This window comes from Megalops cyprinoides, chromosome 14 (genome assembly GCF_013368585.1).
Source record: "Megalops cyprinoides isolate fMegCyp1 chromosome 14, fMegCyp1.pri, whole genome shotgun sequence".
Lineage (NCBI taxonomy): Eukaryota > Metazoa > Chordata > Actinopteri > Elopiformes > Megalopidae > Megalops > Megalops cyprinoides.
This window is the reverse complement of record NC_050596.1, coordinates 8,817,548-8,831,881: the sequence shown is the minus strand read 5'-3', so window position 1 is coordinate 8,831,881 and position 14,334 is coordinate 8,817,548. Positions and strand designations below refer to the sequence as shown.

Sequence of the window (14,334 nt, the reverse complement as noted above, 5' to 3'; positions counted from 1 at the left end):
GAAAATTAATACCAAAAATAATACATTATTACATCATACATCAAGTCTCAGTCTTAAAAGACCAAGACTGATACAGATTAAATAAAACACGGATTAAAAAAAAAGAGACAGAAAAGTCACAAGATTAAAAACCTCAAGATTAACAAAAGTCTGACCCTTGAAACGACAGTAGTCTGTGTGTAATTATTTACTCGGTTTCAGAACATGGTAATATTACTATGCCAAACAACTATTTTCATTATATTACCCTCTCTGAATGTGAATCCTTGTGATTTCTGTGAGGCAGAGTATACTTAAACATGACTCTAGTTCATCTCTGTCATGCAGAGTGCTGTGTGTGTTTTCAGATGGCGTAAATTGGGAACAGGAGAGTGGCACTGGAAACAACCAATCAGAACACAAGGGGGGGGTGGGGTTGGGACTGACCTGATGGACTAGGTTGCCTGCGTGGCCGCATGATGCCTTGCCTCACAGAGGGGGTGGAGACTAGCTGGACTTTAGCCCCACCCACCTGAACCTTGACCCTTCCCAGTGCTCCTCTGGCCCCTCCTTCCTCAGCTGTGCTGTCATACAGGTCTGCTGGGAGGACTGGTGACAGCTCTCATTAAGGACTAAAGCCTTCCTGATCAGTTATTGTTAAAAGAAGAGCATCCGCAATTCTCACGACCAGTGTTCTCTCAGACTGTGCTCTCACTGTAAATCAGAATATTTCAGGGAATATGGATAATAAATATGGACAAAAAAATCATAAAAATAGTGTAACCATGGATAAAATGAAAGAGAAGAACATTTAAGTACATCACTCAAACACAAGAGGACTTAAAATGTTTACATCTTAGGCATTTGTCTCTTAGTGAAAATATCTTTTTAAACACAAGTATATGGGCTCATCACACTGCAGGTGTATAGTTCTCTGCTTCCAAGCAAGCGGCGCTTTTGAGACACTTTTTGTACATTCAGACATTCATAATCTTTGATAATCGAATAAATAGTTTTGGTATCAATCTATTGTGTGATGATATATTATTATTATATATATATTTGCACAAAGCCACAGCAGCCCACAACCCCCTATTACAATCCCAGTGTTGAAATTGCTACTTCTTACCTGTGCCACCTGGTGACAAATCAATGACCCTACCCACTACTGCTCACTGCTGCCCCTGCTCCCCTGTGCAGTCAGAAAGGATATTTGCAGACACGGGCAGGTAGAGGATTTCAGTCTCTGTCTGGATCTGGATGTAATGTGTGACAGGTCCCTCTCCATCGGCGATGGCGAACAGCTCCACCTGCAGGTCAGTCTTCATACCTGCAGCCACCTGCACGCCCATGACATTGTGCATCACAGAAAGTAACCAGCTGATGGTGGGAGCTCCTTTTTAAATTGTTATGCTTGTTCAGCAGATATAAAGTAAAGGCACCTGGAGTTCCAAGTGCAAACCCATTGGCCAAATCTTTCAGTCCCACTGGCCAGTGCTATAATACTACTACTACTATGAATAATAATAACTATAATTATCATCATCATCATACTCATCATCATCATCATATTATCAGAATAAATACAAATGCATTAAATATAACTCAGTGAGTAAGTCACTCTCCCTCCAACTTTGCTGGTATTACTCAGAGGTGAAGAGAGAGGTGGCAGTACTCACAGGACCGGGGCTGTATGTGACCTTCAGCCCGGTGGCAGGAGGAGGCTGTTTCACAGTGAATCTGCACATTAGGGACAGAGACAAGAGCACAGTGAACCTGCCCAGCAGAAATAGAGACACAGCACAGTGAATCTGCACAGCAGAAATAGAGACACAGCACAGTGAACCTGCACAGCAGAAATGGAGACACAGCACAGTGAACCTGCACAGCAGAAATGGAGACACAGCACAGTGAACCTGCCCAGCAGAAATAGAGACACAGCACAGTGAATCTGCACAGCAGAAATAGAGACACAGCACAGTGAACCTGCACAGCAGAAATAGAGACACAGCACAGTGAACCTGCCCAGCAGGGACAGTAGGATAAGTGAGATGTTTGCAGGTTGTGTGAGTCTGTGGTGCATGGGTTTGTGCACTCTTACCTACAGGAGTCAACCCCCACATTCCTCATGACTACGGGGACACGGTAGGCATGCCCCTCCCTCAGCACCCCAAAATCCACCTCTGCGGGGAGGAGCTGGAACCCCCGTGTGGCGTTTGGTAGGAGCCCGATGGACTGCGATCCTGCCACAGACACTGTCCGCACCTTCCTCCTGACCGGCTCCTCCACTGACAGGAACTTACAAACAACAACACAGAAAAAGGAGACCTCTCATCAGAAAAAAAAATATCACAGCAAAAAATGGGAGGAGACTGTGGGCGGAACTCTGGGGACTGTGGGATGAGCTGTTGGTACTGTGGGCGGGGTTGTGGGGATGGTGGACAGAGCTGTGGGGACGGTGGGCGGAGCTGTGGGGACTGTGGGCAGAGCTGTGGATACTGTAGGTGGGGTTTTGGGGACTGTGGGTGGAGCTGTGGCTATTGTGTGTTGAGCTGTGCGGACTGTGCGTAGTACCTTCTGGTTGGGCAGGCTGCTGGGCTTGCCGCTGAGGATGGCAGAGGGAAGCCTCAGCCTCTCCTTGTGAGGGTTTCCAGCCGCGTCCGTCGGCGACCTCCAACTCCCAGAGCCCCCCTCTCTCTGCACTGAGGGGGGACCGTGTGCTCCCACAGCTGCAAGGGAAACAGACTTTTACCATGACTCTGTGCTGAGGAAGAGGCCACACTCAGGATGGGGGCCAGATGAAGGGGAGAAGCCGATCCCTAATCCTAACACTAACCACTTTGTGGGACATGGAGCTGGGTGTGGCTTGTAGTGGCACCTGTGGCAGAAGCAGGGCAGGGCGGAGCTGCGCCCTGAGGGGTGGGGTTTGTGGGCCTTCCCTGGGACGCTGCGTCACCTCCTGCTGCATGGGGTGTCGGGTTCGAAGGTCGCTGGGCTACAGATCACAAACATCCAACTAGCATTAATCACATTTTAGACAGACTCAGACACTATTCAGGTAACTGATTTTCTATTGGAGACTTTTTCTTTTGACTCGATTATGCATTTATCGTCACATTGATTCATTCAGCAGACAATTTTATCCAAGTGACTTACTAGGCCATTATGGCAAGCTCTTTATACAAACAGACGAAGTGAAACAGTTATTTAAAATGAAAAGATAAAGACAAAAGGAAGATTTTTGGTGATGTCATTAGGCTAAATATTCATATCTATGTGTACAGATATCACATAGTATAATTAGACTGGTTTATCCATTTTTGGCCTGACTGAACAGCTGGAGAAGATCGAAAATGAATGCTCCATTACTAACCACTAAAAACACTCAGATAAGATACAGAATATTGATTTATGTATAATATTAAGTTAATCACTGTAAAATAAAACAAAAAAAAAACATCAAATACATGCCAAATCATGAATCATTACTATCAGCTCTGAAATTGAAGACATCCGCCTGTGCTCAGAACTGGATAGTTACCATCTGGCTCTAGGGCATCTTTGAGGAACTCCTGGATTTCCGGATTCTCTTGTTTCCGGGGAAACGGTGGGAGCTCCAGTGACAGAGCTTCCATGTCAGGAACCTTACAGGAAATAAAGTGCTTCATTCAGATCCAGCCTTCATTTAGAAAGAACATCTCTTTCAGCAGAGACATAGGTGTATTTCAATCAACAAGAGTCATTACACACCTAACTGGGAATCGTATCCTAAAATTCAATATTTGATGCTTTTCTAGGGTGAGGGAAATGTCAATATCAGACATTTGGGGGTGTGTCAAATGCCAGCAACAGAACTGAATGATAAACAATGTTGTTGCATCAAAGTTCCGACACTGTATGTTCAAATCTAATCTTTTTTAAAATCTAAAATTAAATTTTTAATTCTAAAAATAGCACAACCCTAAACATCATATTACAGATGTTTCACTCATTCTGGAAAAAGGCCATATCCGGTCATTAGGGCTGTGATACCAGACTGCAACCACACATTCAGTAACACATATAACATATAACATACAAACCATACATATGTAAAGGGTACACTGGTAGAGGTACACTATAAAACACAGGTTGTTAAATAAATTGATTAAATCACATTTAAGAACATGCAGAACATGGCTAATGAGGCTCAGTGTGAATTATTTTATATTTTTTAATTCCATTTTGAAGGATACCCAACACAAAGCATTTTGGTGATACAGTGCAGTGCTCTTACAAGATTCACATCCACCCTCTGTTAGTATAGGATTTTTTCTGTCCCAGTGTTTTTGATCACTAGTGATGCATGCATTTGATTCTTATACTGGTAATTCTTATAAATGGAGCACACTTCATGACGATAATAATAATTATGCGCTACAATATCCATGCAACATGGGCAACGGCACTGTGAGTCCAAAGCTGGAGCGGATCCCAGGCGTGATTATTCTGACAGCGTTTCTTGGGGCTTAATGAGCTGAATGAGCTGGTACTTGCTTCCTCAGTGAGGGCGAATGGCTTCCCTATGTCAGAGTGGAAGTACGGCAGGATGACCCTGTTCCTCAGTGCAGCTCGACACATCTCCGCCTCTCGTAGCTCCTGCCTGCCATTTTACATAGAAAACAAAAGTCACTACACACTCTACAGCCTTTTAATGTTATAGACAATAGAGTTTGCAGCTGAACCTCAGAGAAATAAATCAATGACAATTAGTAATAGTTTCTGTTTTGAGTATTGCTTAACATCATTGCAAAGTGCAGGTCATTCCTGTACTGTTGTTTTATAATATTGACTGGTATAGAGGCTGTAGTTACCTGTACCTTTGTGTTACAGTAATGACCGATATACAGAATGCAGTTACTTGTGATGTTGTGTTATAGTAATGACAACTACAGAGACTGTCGTTACCTGTACTGTTCTATCCTGCTTGCCCACAGTGACTCCTTTTTCTCTTCACTGCAGCTACAAGCAGGAGGGACACAGTTAATGGGGGTTTTGCAGTAGAAGCTGTTAGGTGCTAGTGACACTGAGAAGATCATGAGGTCTCACCTGTCAGCCTCCAGGTCCGTCTCAGATCCCTTTGAAGTATCGCTGTCAGGCAGCAAGGCTGAGGAGAGGGTGTGTGTGTACAAGGAGGCCACATCCACTGTTACAGTACACACACACACACACGCACACACACACACACACACACACACACACACACACACACATAAGCAAACACAGTGACCAAATGCACATTCATATTAGCACAACACACAAAGTAATACCCAACAGTCACATTAGCGTACAATCACGTTGACCATGACCATGAGTGTGGTGTACTGTGATAAATTGCAAGCTGTTTCTCATTGTCTCGCTACACTGTACTCTACAGCACGTACAACAACCAGTCAATGATTTGAAAGCAGTTTACCTTGAAACAGTGAACCCAATTCCAGTGCGCCATTAAAATAAAGAGCCGTGTTTCCCTGCAGGGAATGGATACTTACTGGGTTCCAGCCATGAGTTAAGGAGGGTCAGATTCACTCACCGGTGCTCAGTCTCCTCTGCATGATGTCAGCAGGGCTGTCACAATCTGGGAGGGACTGCGAGGAAGCAGAGCAGCCGTGAGCAGCGTGCAGGGCGCGGGCGGGGCATGGGGCGTGTATGCGTGTGTGTTTAGGCCACGGCGGTCTCTCACCAGGACCAGCTGCAGCAGGTCGGTGGCATGGACCCTCTCCTCCTCGGTGCGGGGCTCCTTCACCTGCATCTCCTGCCATAAGTGCTCCCGCTCGAACAGGTGCTCCATGTACCCCTGCAGAGGCAAGAACATAAGAGTTATTAACGTACTGCTTTGGAATAACAGTTATTAAAGAGTTCTAACGTCATTACACAGGGGTTAGCAGTGTGTACTTGTGTGATAACTGGGGATATTAATGTGTTCGAGTTTAATAACACAGCAGTATTAATGTCTGCTGGTGTAATAACACATGGGGCATTCATATGTTATAACACACAGTGCATTCATATGTGCTAGTGTTCACGGGGGGTGTTCATGGGTGCTAACACAGTGGTTATTAATGTGTGCTAATGTAATAACACAGGGGTTATTCAGAGACCACTGGACTGTGAGTCAATGCAAAAAAGTTTACGCACCTTCAGCCGCTTTTCTAACTTCCTGCGCAGCTGGCTGCTGATTGGCTGGTGTTGAATGAGCTGCCGAACCTCCAGCACCTCAGGACAGGTGAGCACAGGTGCTGGAGGTGGGGGTGCAGTCCTCTCGTTCAGGTAAAGGCCCCTCCCGAGGGATGTGCCAAATGGAGGCCCAGGCGTCTTCCTCTGAAACCACAGATGACCTCTGCTGACCGGGTCACACAGTAAACACAACCCCTTGCTGCAGCCATATGAAGGGTAAGGACATCTTTCAATAAATAACAGTGATAAATAATACTTAATCTGAACTGCTCAGGTAAATACTCATCTGAATAAATCTGTATTATGTGATGGTGCAAGTAAGCTAGTTTCACTGAAAGATTCTATAACCTATTCAATTTCTGAGCTGACAATGTACTGTAATATTAAATCAACCCCTCTCTGTGGTTTAAAAAAATCCTTGGAGGAAATTTCTCAGGACACACCACCTGTATTGTGCAAAAGTGTTCACAGACGTAGGGGTTACCTCAGTGGAGGGGAATTTTGGGTTACCTCTACAGAGGGGAATTTGTCCCATTTCCTGGACTTGAGGTTAGCAGGAATTATGTCATCGCTCTGTTTCTGGGTCAGCCAGCGGGACCAGATGTCCTCAGGGCAGGGCTTCAACACAGTTACCCCACACACACCTTGGACACAGATCAACAGGGAGCTGTCTTTGAGTAGGTCATGAGTAAACCCAGTGTAAATACCTTTTGGGCCCTTACCTCTGTGGGCTGGGCTTCAGAACTTGCATTTCAGTGAGACAGTACTCCATTCATAACATATATGCTCATATTCATGATTTATATCATGTTTTTCTTTTCTTTTATGTTTTCTTCCCTGTTTCCCTCTGCAAATGCCCAGCCAACTGAGCCACTCAGGATCTGCTTATATCATGTTTTAAAATAGGATGTGTCTATGCCCTCATGAATGTATATACAATAATTGACATTTATGTATCTCTTATTTATAACATGGATATTACTGTTCCCGCTATGAGACGACAAATGTTATGCAAATATCTATGTATCTGTGTTAGTGCATAGATACATGCATATGTGATTGTACATTGTGCATGTTTCTGAGAAGAATGTATGTTAGTGCTTTGTATGTATGTGCATGTATACTGTGTATAGCAAAGGGTTTTTATCAACACAATTGTAAAATGCCCTCATCTAAACTGCCCCTAGTGGAATAAAATTGTATTGTATCCTCTCACTGTATAAGCTTCAGAGCCTGTGTCTCTGTTAATGAGACCTCAGAGCTTATGTACATGTATGAGCCTTCAGAGTTTATGTCTCTATGTGACAGGGCCGTGGTGACCTTGCTGATTTACCAAGCAGCTCTGGGATTGGCTCCTTGAGGACAGCAACGGCAGGGTCAGAGTGCACCCCGCACAGGAAGTCCTCTACGTCCCGCGAATGCAGCAGCTCGGTGCCGGAGCCATCCTCGTGAATGATGAAGAACCTGGAGCACCCGTCACACAACAACCTCCTCATTTACACAGACATTCAACATCAGGAGAGTATTATTCTCATTTGATATATTACATCATATTACAAAGAGGATACCTGCATCTCCACAAAAATGGTTTCAGCATACAAACATATCATGTACAAATGGTCAAAGCAGATATTGTCTAGAAATCCTAACTGTTGGTGCCTTACAGGTATGGGATAAAGAACCTGTCTGTCCTGTACAGGTATGGGGTAAAGAGACTGACTCTCAGTGCTGTACAGGTATGGGGTAAAGAGCCTAACTGTCTGCACTGTACAGGTACAGGGTGACGGGCTTAATTCTCAGTGCAGTAGAGGTATGGTGTACCGGGTCTAACACTAGGTGCTGGTAGGTGTCAGCTACATTATATTATGTAATTCTGCTACAGTACAGTGCTTTATAAGACACCAATGTTGTGACACTTACCTAGGAGAGTGCTCTTTATATCTCACCCACGGGAGCCTCCACATCTCTGCCTGCTCAGAGTCTCCTTCCCCCTCCTCTTCCTCATTCCTCTCTTCCTCCTCCTCCTCTTCCTCAAAGCAATTCTCAGGGCTGGAGATAACAGTGCGGGTTTTCCCATCCGCCATCACCTGCACACACAGAGACACACACATATCCTTCAGTCGTTCATTCATTTACTCATACAGCCATGCACCCATTCACTCATTCATATTATACCCGCTGTGAGGGGCTTTGTTGTAAAATGGTGCAGTCACATTCCTTTGAATTAATAAAAGTGGATTCATGTACTCATAGCTAACAAATTATCTAAATAAACAGAGCAGTAGACTTGACTAAACAGACAAAGTGGTAGAATTAAGCATAAGTAAAGAGACAGAGAAGACAGATACATATGGTGTCACTCTGAGACTGAGAGCAGGCCCAAGGTAAATACACTCTAACATAACGCAGGTAGGCATGTGCACCTGAAACAGGTTCCCCTCGGGATCTACCGCCTCGCAAATGATGTCTGCAGTGTGTCTCATCATGTAGGTGCCAGGCTGCAGTTCCAGGCTGCTGCCAGCAGAGGTCAGTGTAGCGCCGTGGCTGGGGTGGGAGGTGTACGTGGTGTTGCCGTCCTTATCGATGCGGAGAAGCCCGGCTCCTGAGGGGAACACCTGCAGCACAGATATTCAACTCTTCAGTATTCAAAAACACAACAGCAAATAAAGAGGATGACCTACAGATAAGAAAATGAGACTGAACTGGTGCAGCTATTTGAATTATATTGTGTTTTTTAAAATGTTTTTTTTTTTTTCAGAACCCACAACATATAAATTTTCTTCTGCCAGTGGGAATGTTTTTTTATGTCATTCGTAATCTGAAAGCTGCTGTCCTGACCACTGCTCCACACTCAAATTTACATTTACATTTACATTGAATCATTTAGTAGGTGCTCTTATCCCGAGTGGTTTACAAGAGGGTGCATACAAGAGGGTTAGGCAAAGAGCAGTGTTACAGTCCGACAGTAGGAATCATTACATAACATCTCATATTGTATAAAGTGTCATAGTAAATGTGTTTGTGGATACAGTATGAAACACTCCTGCTCCAGGCTGCTGCTCTGACCACTGTTCCACACTCCACACTCTTTCTCCCGGTCCTCACCTGGTAGGATCCATGAGGTGCGGCAGTGATGACGGTCCCGTCTCCAAACACAGCTGTGCAGGTCCTCTCCTCACAGTTCGTCACCACGGCGGCAAACCCCGCACACTCCACCCTCACCATCTTCTGCTTCCTGGTCATGGTGGGGACTTCCTCTCCTGACATCAGAGATGAGATGAGAGTAAAAACATCAAAATGTTTTCTGCCAGGGTACATTACCAGTACCATAGAGTACCTCTCTCTGTATCCATTTTTCACCTGCCTGCCATGGTGTGCCCAGGTGAGTTGTAATCAGGAAAAGATCTTGGACAAGCTGCTAGGACAACACGGGAATGTCTGTGTACGAGCATCACCAGCACACTATAGCTCTATTATTATCTGTTATCTGTTATTCCATATAGCACTATAACTCTATAAATATGGACAGACAGATTTTTTTTTGAATTTAGGGACAAAGACCCTCTGTCAGGACTGCGGCTTCTTAGCGGGGTTTGTTTTTGTTTTTCCTGTCCATGTGCTTTTGTTTTTCCCTGTGTTCCTGCCCTGCCCTGCTCTCCGCCCTGTCTCCGCCCACCTGGTCACCTGACTGGCTCCACCTGCCTACCTGCACACCTGAATCCCATCCCGTCATCAGCTTTGCCCTATATTTTCCCCGTTTGTTTCATGTCTCGCTGCTAGTTCGTCTCAGTTCATCTGTTGCGCTACAAGCCGTTTGTCCTGTCCTGTCCTGTCCTGTCCTGTCCTGTCCTGTCCTGTTCTGCCTGCCTGCCTGCCTGCCTGCCTGCCTGCCTGCCCGCCCGCCCGCCCGCCTGCCTGCCTTCCTGCCTCTTCTTGCCGATTTTTGCCTGTTTCTCTGACCTCGTTTTTTGGATCTGTTTTTTGGTATTGTTCGCCGTGTTTCCCTGGTTTTGACTTTGCCTGTTTTTGACCTCGTTCTTGGATACCGATTTGGATTTATTAAACTACCTTGTGCATCCTGCCTCCCTGTCTGCACCTGAGTCCCTGCCTGAGCCTTGACACCCTCACATCTCAGGCTATCCAGACTTTGAGGTGTGAAAGAGACAATGACCAAAGAGTGAATACAGGGCTTGTTTAATTGTTGTAGTTATATATTGTTTGTTTTATTTTTCTAGTAGTATTTCTGTATATTAGCGGGAGACATGTACAGTGATTACATCAAGCATCTGCAAACACCATATGATTTCAGGAAGTAGCACCTACTGCAGGGCTAAGTGAACAGCAGGTCAGTAATTGGTCTTACCTGTCCCCAGGTGGTTCTGGAACTCAGCCTGCTGGTAGAAGGTGGTGATTCTGGTACCATCAGCGTGCTCCACTACAACCTTCTCCTCTCCCCTCTCATCCTTCTCCAGCACAGTGAGGACCTGGTCCTCTCTAGTGATCAGTACCTGTCATGGGTGAGACATGCAGGTACTGATCGTAAAGAATGTGAGTGTACTGTATTACCTAACTACCTGTCACAGGTGAGACATGCAAGTGTTAGTTTCTGAATATTTGCAATTGTAGTCTTCACATTTATCAGCGGTCATTAGAATCATAAGCAAACTTAGGAGGGCCCTATATGGCAGTGATGTCACCAACACTGATGAGCTCAGCAGGCCGCTGTACTCACGGCTCCAGTGAGGGGATCGGTGGCTTTGTAGGCCAGCAGTGGCCGGGTGTCGATGGCCCTATCGTCAGGGGTGGCCACCCTGATTCCTGAGGGCGTGGTGGTGACCCAGGTTCTCTCCTGTGCTTGCACAGCCCCACCCTGGCCGGCACTGTGGTCAGACTCGGCATGCTCGGTCCCCTCTGTCTTCGTCACATCCGCAGTACTCAGGCTGGAAGACTTCCCTATGTGACCAACAACTCGAGGTTGGACTTACATCTCATACTCACAGTGTCTTCATTCACAGTCAGAAACTGAGAGAGATGCACCTACACGCATGCGCACACACACACACTCCTTTATTTAAGCTCACAGGCACATAGGCACGCCCTGTCACATGTACTCCCTCACTCAAAGCACACTCACTCATGCATGCGCGAGCACACACAAACCTTCTCATACACACCCACTAACACCTGCGCGCACACACACACACACACACACACACACACACACACACATACACAGAAGGGACAGGAGACTGGGAGAAACAGCTGTAACAGCTACAGTATCTGAATCAACCTAACCAGCATTGCTAAAAAGAATCACTCATTTGAATGAGCTGCCAAACCCCCCCCCCCCCCCCTCAAAAAAAACAGAAAAACTAAACATCACAACGAGTCACCAGTTTTTTTGAGAAATAATAGTTCTCTGTCCAGAAAATGTGTGTATTATGACGAAGGATTCTAATTGAATGTAGTGGTTTTGATTAGTTCTCCCAGTCTTTGATCTTCAATGAGCTCCTGATGCATGAAACATGAGCTGTCTTAATATAGCCTTATGCTTGCTTCAACAACACTGTGTCTCCAGTGCCACTCTCCCCCTCTGTGCCTCTTTCTCTGTCCCCCTCTCTGTCTCTACAGCCTGGCTGTGCTCAGCAATCACCACAGCAACCAATGTGACTGACAGCCCGCAAGCCGGTCACTGTGCTTTTCCATTTGTGCAGCACATGGACTGCTTTGTCATAAAAATTCAAAATAATTCTCATCCAACTGAAAAGCTTTTAGCCCTGGTGCCAGTGACAAGTGTGGCGAATCACAGAGCGGGTCCCCTAAAGAGCACCAATCGGGACAGAGGCTGGATTTGAGGGGCCATATCATCTGATAGGGCTGTGAGAGTAGCAATTCAGGGTGTTAATCAAATGCGCTCTGTGGAATGTGATCCCGGAGGGCAGAGGCATGAGTGATGTATAGATATACTAAAAGAAAACTATGTTAAATCCAACAGGCCTTCAGAGAATTTTGAGCAGTGCAGTTGTTAACTGAGATAAAATGTTTTGATTGGGTGCAAGGTAATGAGTCTTACACGGCTCTGTGCACTCGATCTTTGCTCTCACCCTTTTTCTCCACTGCATCTTTGCCCTGCGACCTTTGATCTTTCACAGGCTCTTCCTGCGGAGTGGGGGTGTTGGTGGACGGATGATTAGCTGTCCTGCAGTCAGGGCTGTTACTGACTGTGCCATCAGGAAATAGAACCTGAGGGGTGAGAGACAAAGGGAGAAAATGAGTTACTCCCATGGATTTGAATGGTACATTAGTGTACCCCAGTGAATGTGAATGGTATATTACTGTACCCCTGTGGATGTGAATGGTGAATTACTGTACCACAGTGTATGTGAATGGTATATTAGTATACAACACTGTAAGCAAACGGTGTATTCATGTACCACAGTGGATGTGGATGGTGTATTACACTAAAAGGTGTGAGTGGTACACTGCTTCGGTGGATGTTAGTGGTGTGTTACTGTACCCCAGTGGATTACTTTAGCAGGTGATGGTGGTGCCCTGCTTTAATGTGAGTGGTGTATTAGTGTACCCCAGTGGATGTGGATGTTGTAATACTTTATCAGGTGAGGGTGGTGCACTGCTTTAGCAGGTGGTGGTGCGTGGTGTATTACCTCAGTGGAGCCATCTCTCATGTATTTGATGACTGTGCCCTGGCTGGTGATGACTCTGGACCGCTCCAGAGCAAGGGGCAGCTCTCTCCTCCCTGCAACACCGTGCCACAGAGTGGGGAAACTCTGCCTCACCATCACCCCCTCGGCCTTTCCTTTCACACCTGCAGCCGGGAGACACCGCACTGCTAAAAAACATCACAGCAATGTCTGAGAGAACGTAAGCTTTGGTGCTCTCACCCAGGTGGAGTTCAGCAGAAAGTAGAGACCGTGCCTGAGCCACCTGTTACCCCCTCACTGAGGAACTGCAGCAGCAGGCCATTGGGGGCGGACGCGTTCAAGCGCTGGAAACCGGGCCGGGGCTCCGGCAAGATGGCGGAATTCTCCATTCCCACAGGCTTCTGTAATACCTCCTGCCACACACAGACGAAAAAACAAACCAACAATCACAAAACAGGAGCGGTTAAGGGTCAGTAATGTGCTCAATAACAACTTTCCTCTCTGGGATTCGAACCCAGGACTCTCTGACTCCAGTACACTCAATGGCCCTGTTTGGAGTGTTTGAACAGGAAGTGATAACGACAGCAAATACAACCCGTTCTCAGAACATGGAGGAATCAGGGTTGTGATCATGTTTTTAATGTTTCAAGAGACGACCCAATCAGCTCTCACCCTGCTTGGTAGTGTAAGTATTTGCATTCGTACATTAAAAAGCTTTACAGTGATCAAGCACCCATGATTCCACGTGCATACGGGGCAGAGAGTGTCACCCTGGTATCTTTGTCCAAGTGCAGCATTAGATCACCTGTGCTTCTTGTTCTTTGGTGCCACCCTTCTCTGTCAGGACAGCGGGGGGAGTGGACCCTTTTGTTCGGGATGCTTTGGAGTGTGAGGACTTGAGGCGTTTCCCAGTGGGGGAGGGTGAGGTGGCACTGGAGGGGGCGGGAGAGGGGGTGGAGGGTGGTGGGATGTTCAGCACAGAGGCCAAAGTGGCATCTCTCTCCTCTATATTACAAACAGGAGACACAATACACATTACATTCATTTAGCAGGCACTCTTTTTCCAGAGCAACTTCCAGTGCTAGAGTACAGAAATATATCCATCCAAGTTAAACGACCTGTTTGTGCAAATCTGAAACTAGGCAGCCTAGAAAACTAAGAGAAGTCAAGCAAAAGTACATAATAATCATCATCATCATAACAATAATAATAATCTGTAATTGATGTGACCTCTGCTTTCTCCCGAGGGGCCGTGGTGACTGAAGGAGAGACGGATGCCGTTATCCAGCACGGCAGAGAAGGAGCCAAACTTACTCACACTCCTCATTCCCTTCTGACTCTCTGAGAGACGGAAAAATAAACACAGCGCAACACGAATTTCCAATTATCAAAGCATGACATGTATCTATTGGAACAGCACATAAAAAGAAAAAAAACAACCAGTGTTTCTAGTAACGAAATCATAACAAGTTAGTTT

The 14,334-nt window shown here is 45.9% G+C and overlaps 1 protein-coding gene across 1 annotated transcript in view; it reads right to left on the bottom strand.

Moving 5' to 3' along the window:
- Positions 1 to 14,334, bottom strand: part of spag17 (sperm associated antigen 17) — a 32,579-nt gene that overhangs the window by 5,072 nt on the left and 13,173 nt on the right. The window contains exons 22-45 of the mRNA XM_036545564.1: positions 14,088 to 14,198; positions 13,663 to 13,862; positions 13,148 to 13,270; positions 13,078 to 13,092; positions 12,861 to 13,001; positions 12,300 to 12,438; positions 10,928 to 11,148; positions 10,559 to 10,703; positions 9,301 to 9,455; positions 8,596 to 8,810; positions 8,116 to 8,136; positions 7,529 to 7,659; positions 6,706 to 6,839; positions 6,157 to 6,339; positions 5,702 to 5,815; positions 5,552 to 5,606; positions 5,068 to 5,125; positions 4,927 to 4,980; positions 4,512 to 4,621; positions 2,554 to 2,708; positions 2,081 to 2,277; positions 1,659 to 1,719; positions 1,193 to 1,319; positions 444 to 591 (exon numbers count right to left, since the gene is read on the bottom strand). Coding sequence (XP_036401457.1) covers positions 444 to 591; positions 1,193 to 1,319; positions 1,659 to 1,719; positions 2,081 to 2,277; positions 2,554 to 2,708; positions 4,512 to 4,621; positions 4,927 to 4,980; positions 5,068 to 5,125; positions 5,552 to 5,606; positions 5,702 to 5,815; positions 6,157 to 6,339; positions 6,706 to 6,839; positions 7,529 to 7,659; positions 8,116 to 8,136; positions 8,596 to 8,810; positions 9,301 to 9,455; positions 10,559 to 10,703; positions 10,928 to 11,148; positions 12,300 to 12,438; positions 12,861 to 13,001; positions 13,078 to 13,092; positions 13,148 to 13,270; positions 13,663 to 13,862; positions 14,088 to 14,198 — 3,013 coding nt within the window. The remainder of the gene's footprint in view (positions 1 to 443; positions 592 to 1,192; positions 1,320 to 1,658; positions 1,720 to 2,080; positions 2,278 to 2,553; positions 2,709 to 4,511; positions 4,622 to 4,926; positions 4,981 to 5,067; positions 5,126 to 5,551; positions 5,607 to 5,701; positions 5,816 to 6,156; positions 6,340 to 6,705; positions 6,840 to 7,528; positions 7,660 to 8,115; positions 8,137 to 8,595; positions 8,811 to 9,300; positions 9,456 to 10,558; positions 10,704 to 10,927; positions 11,149 to 12,299; positions 12,439 to 12,860; positions 13,002 to 13,077; positions 13,093 to 13,147; positions 13,271 to 13,662; positions 13,863 to 14,087; positions 14,199 to 14,334) is intronic.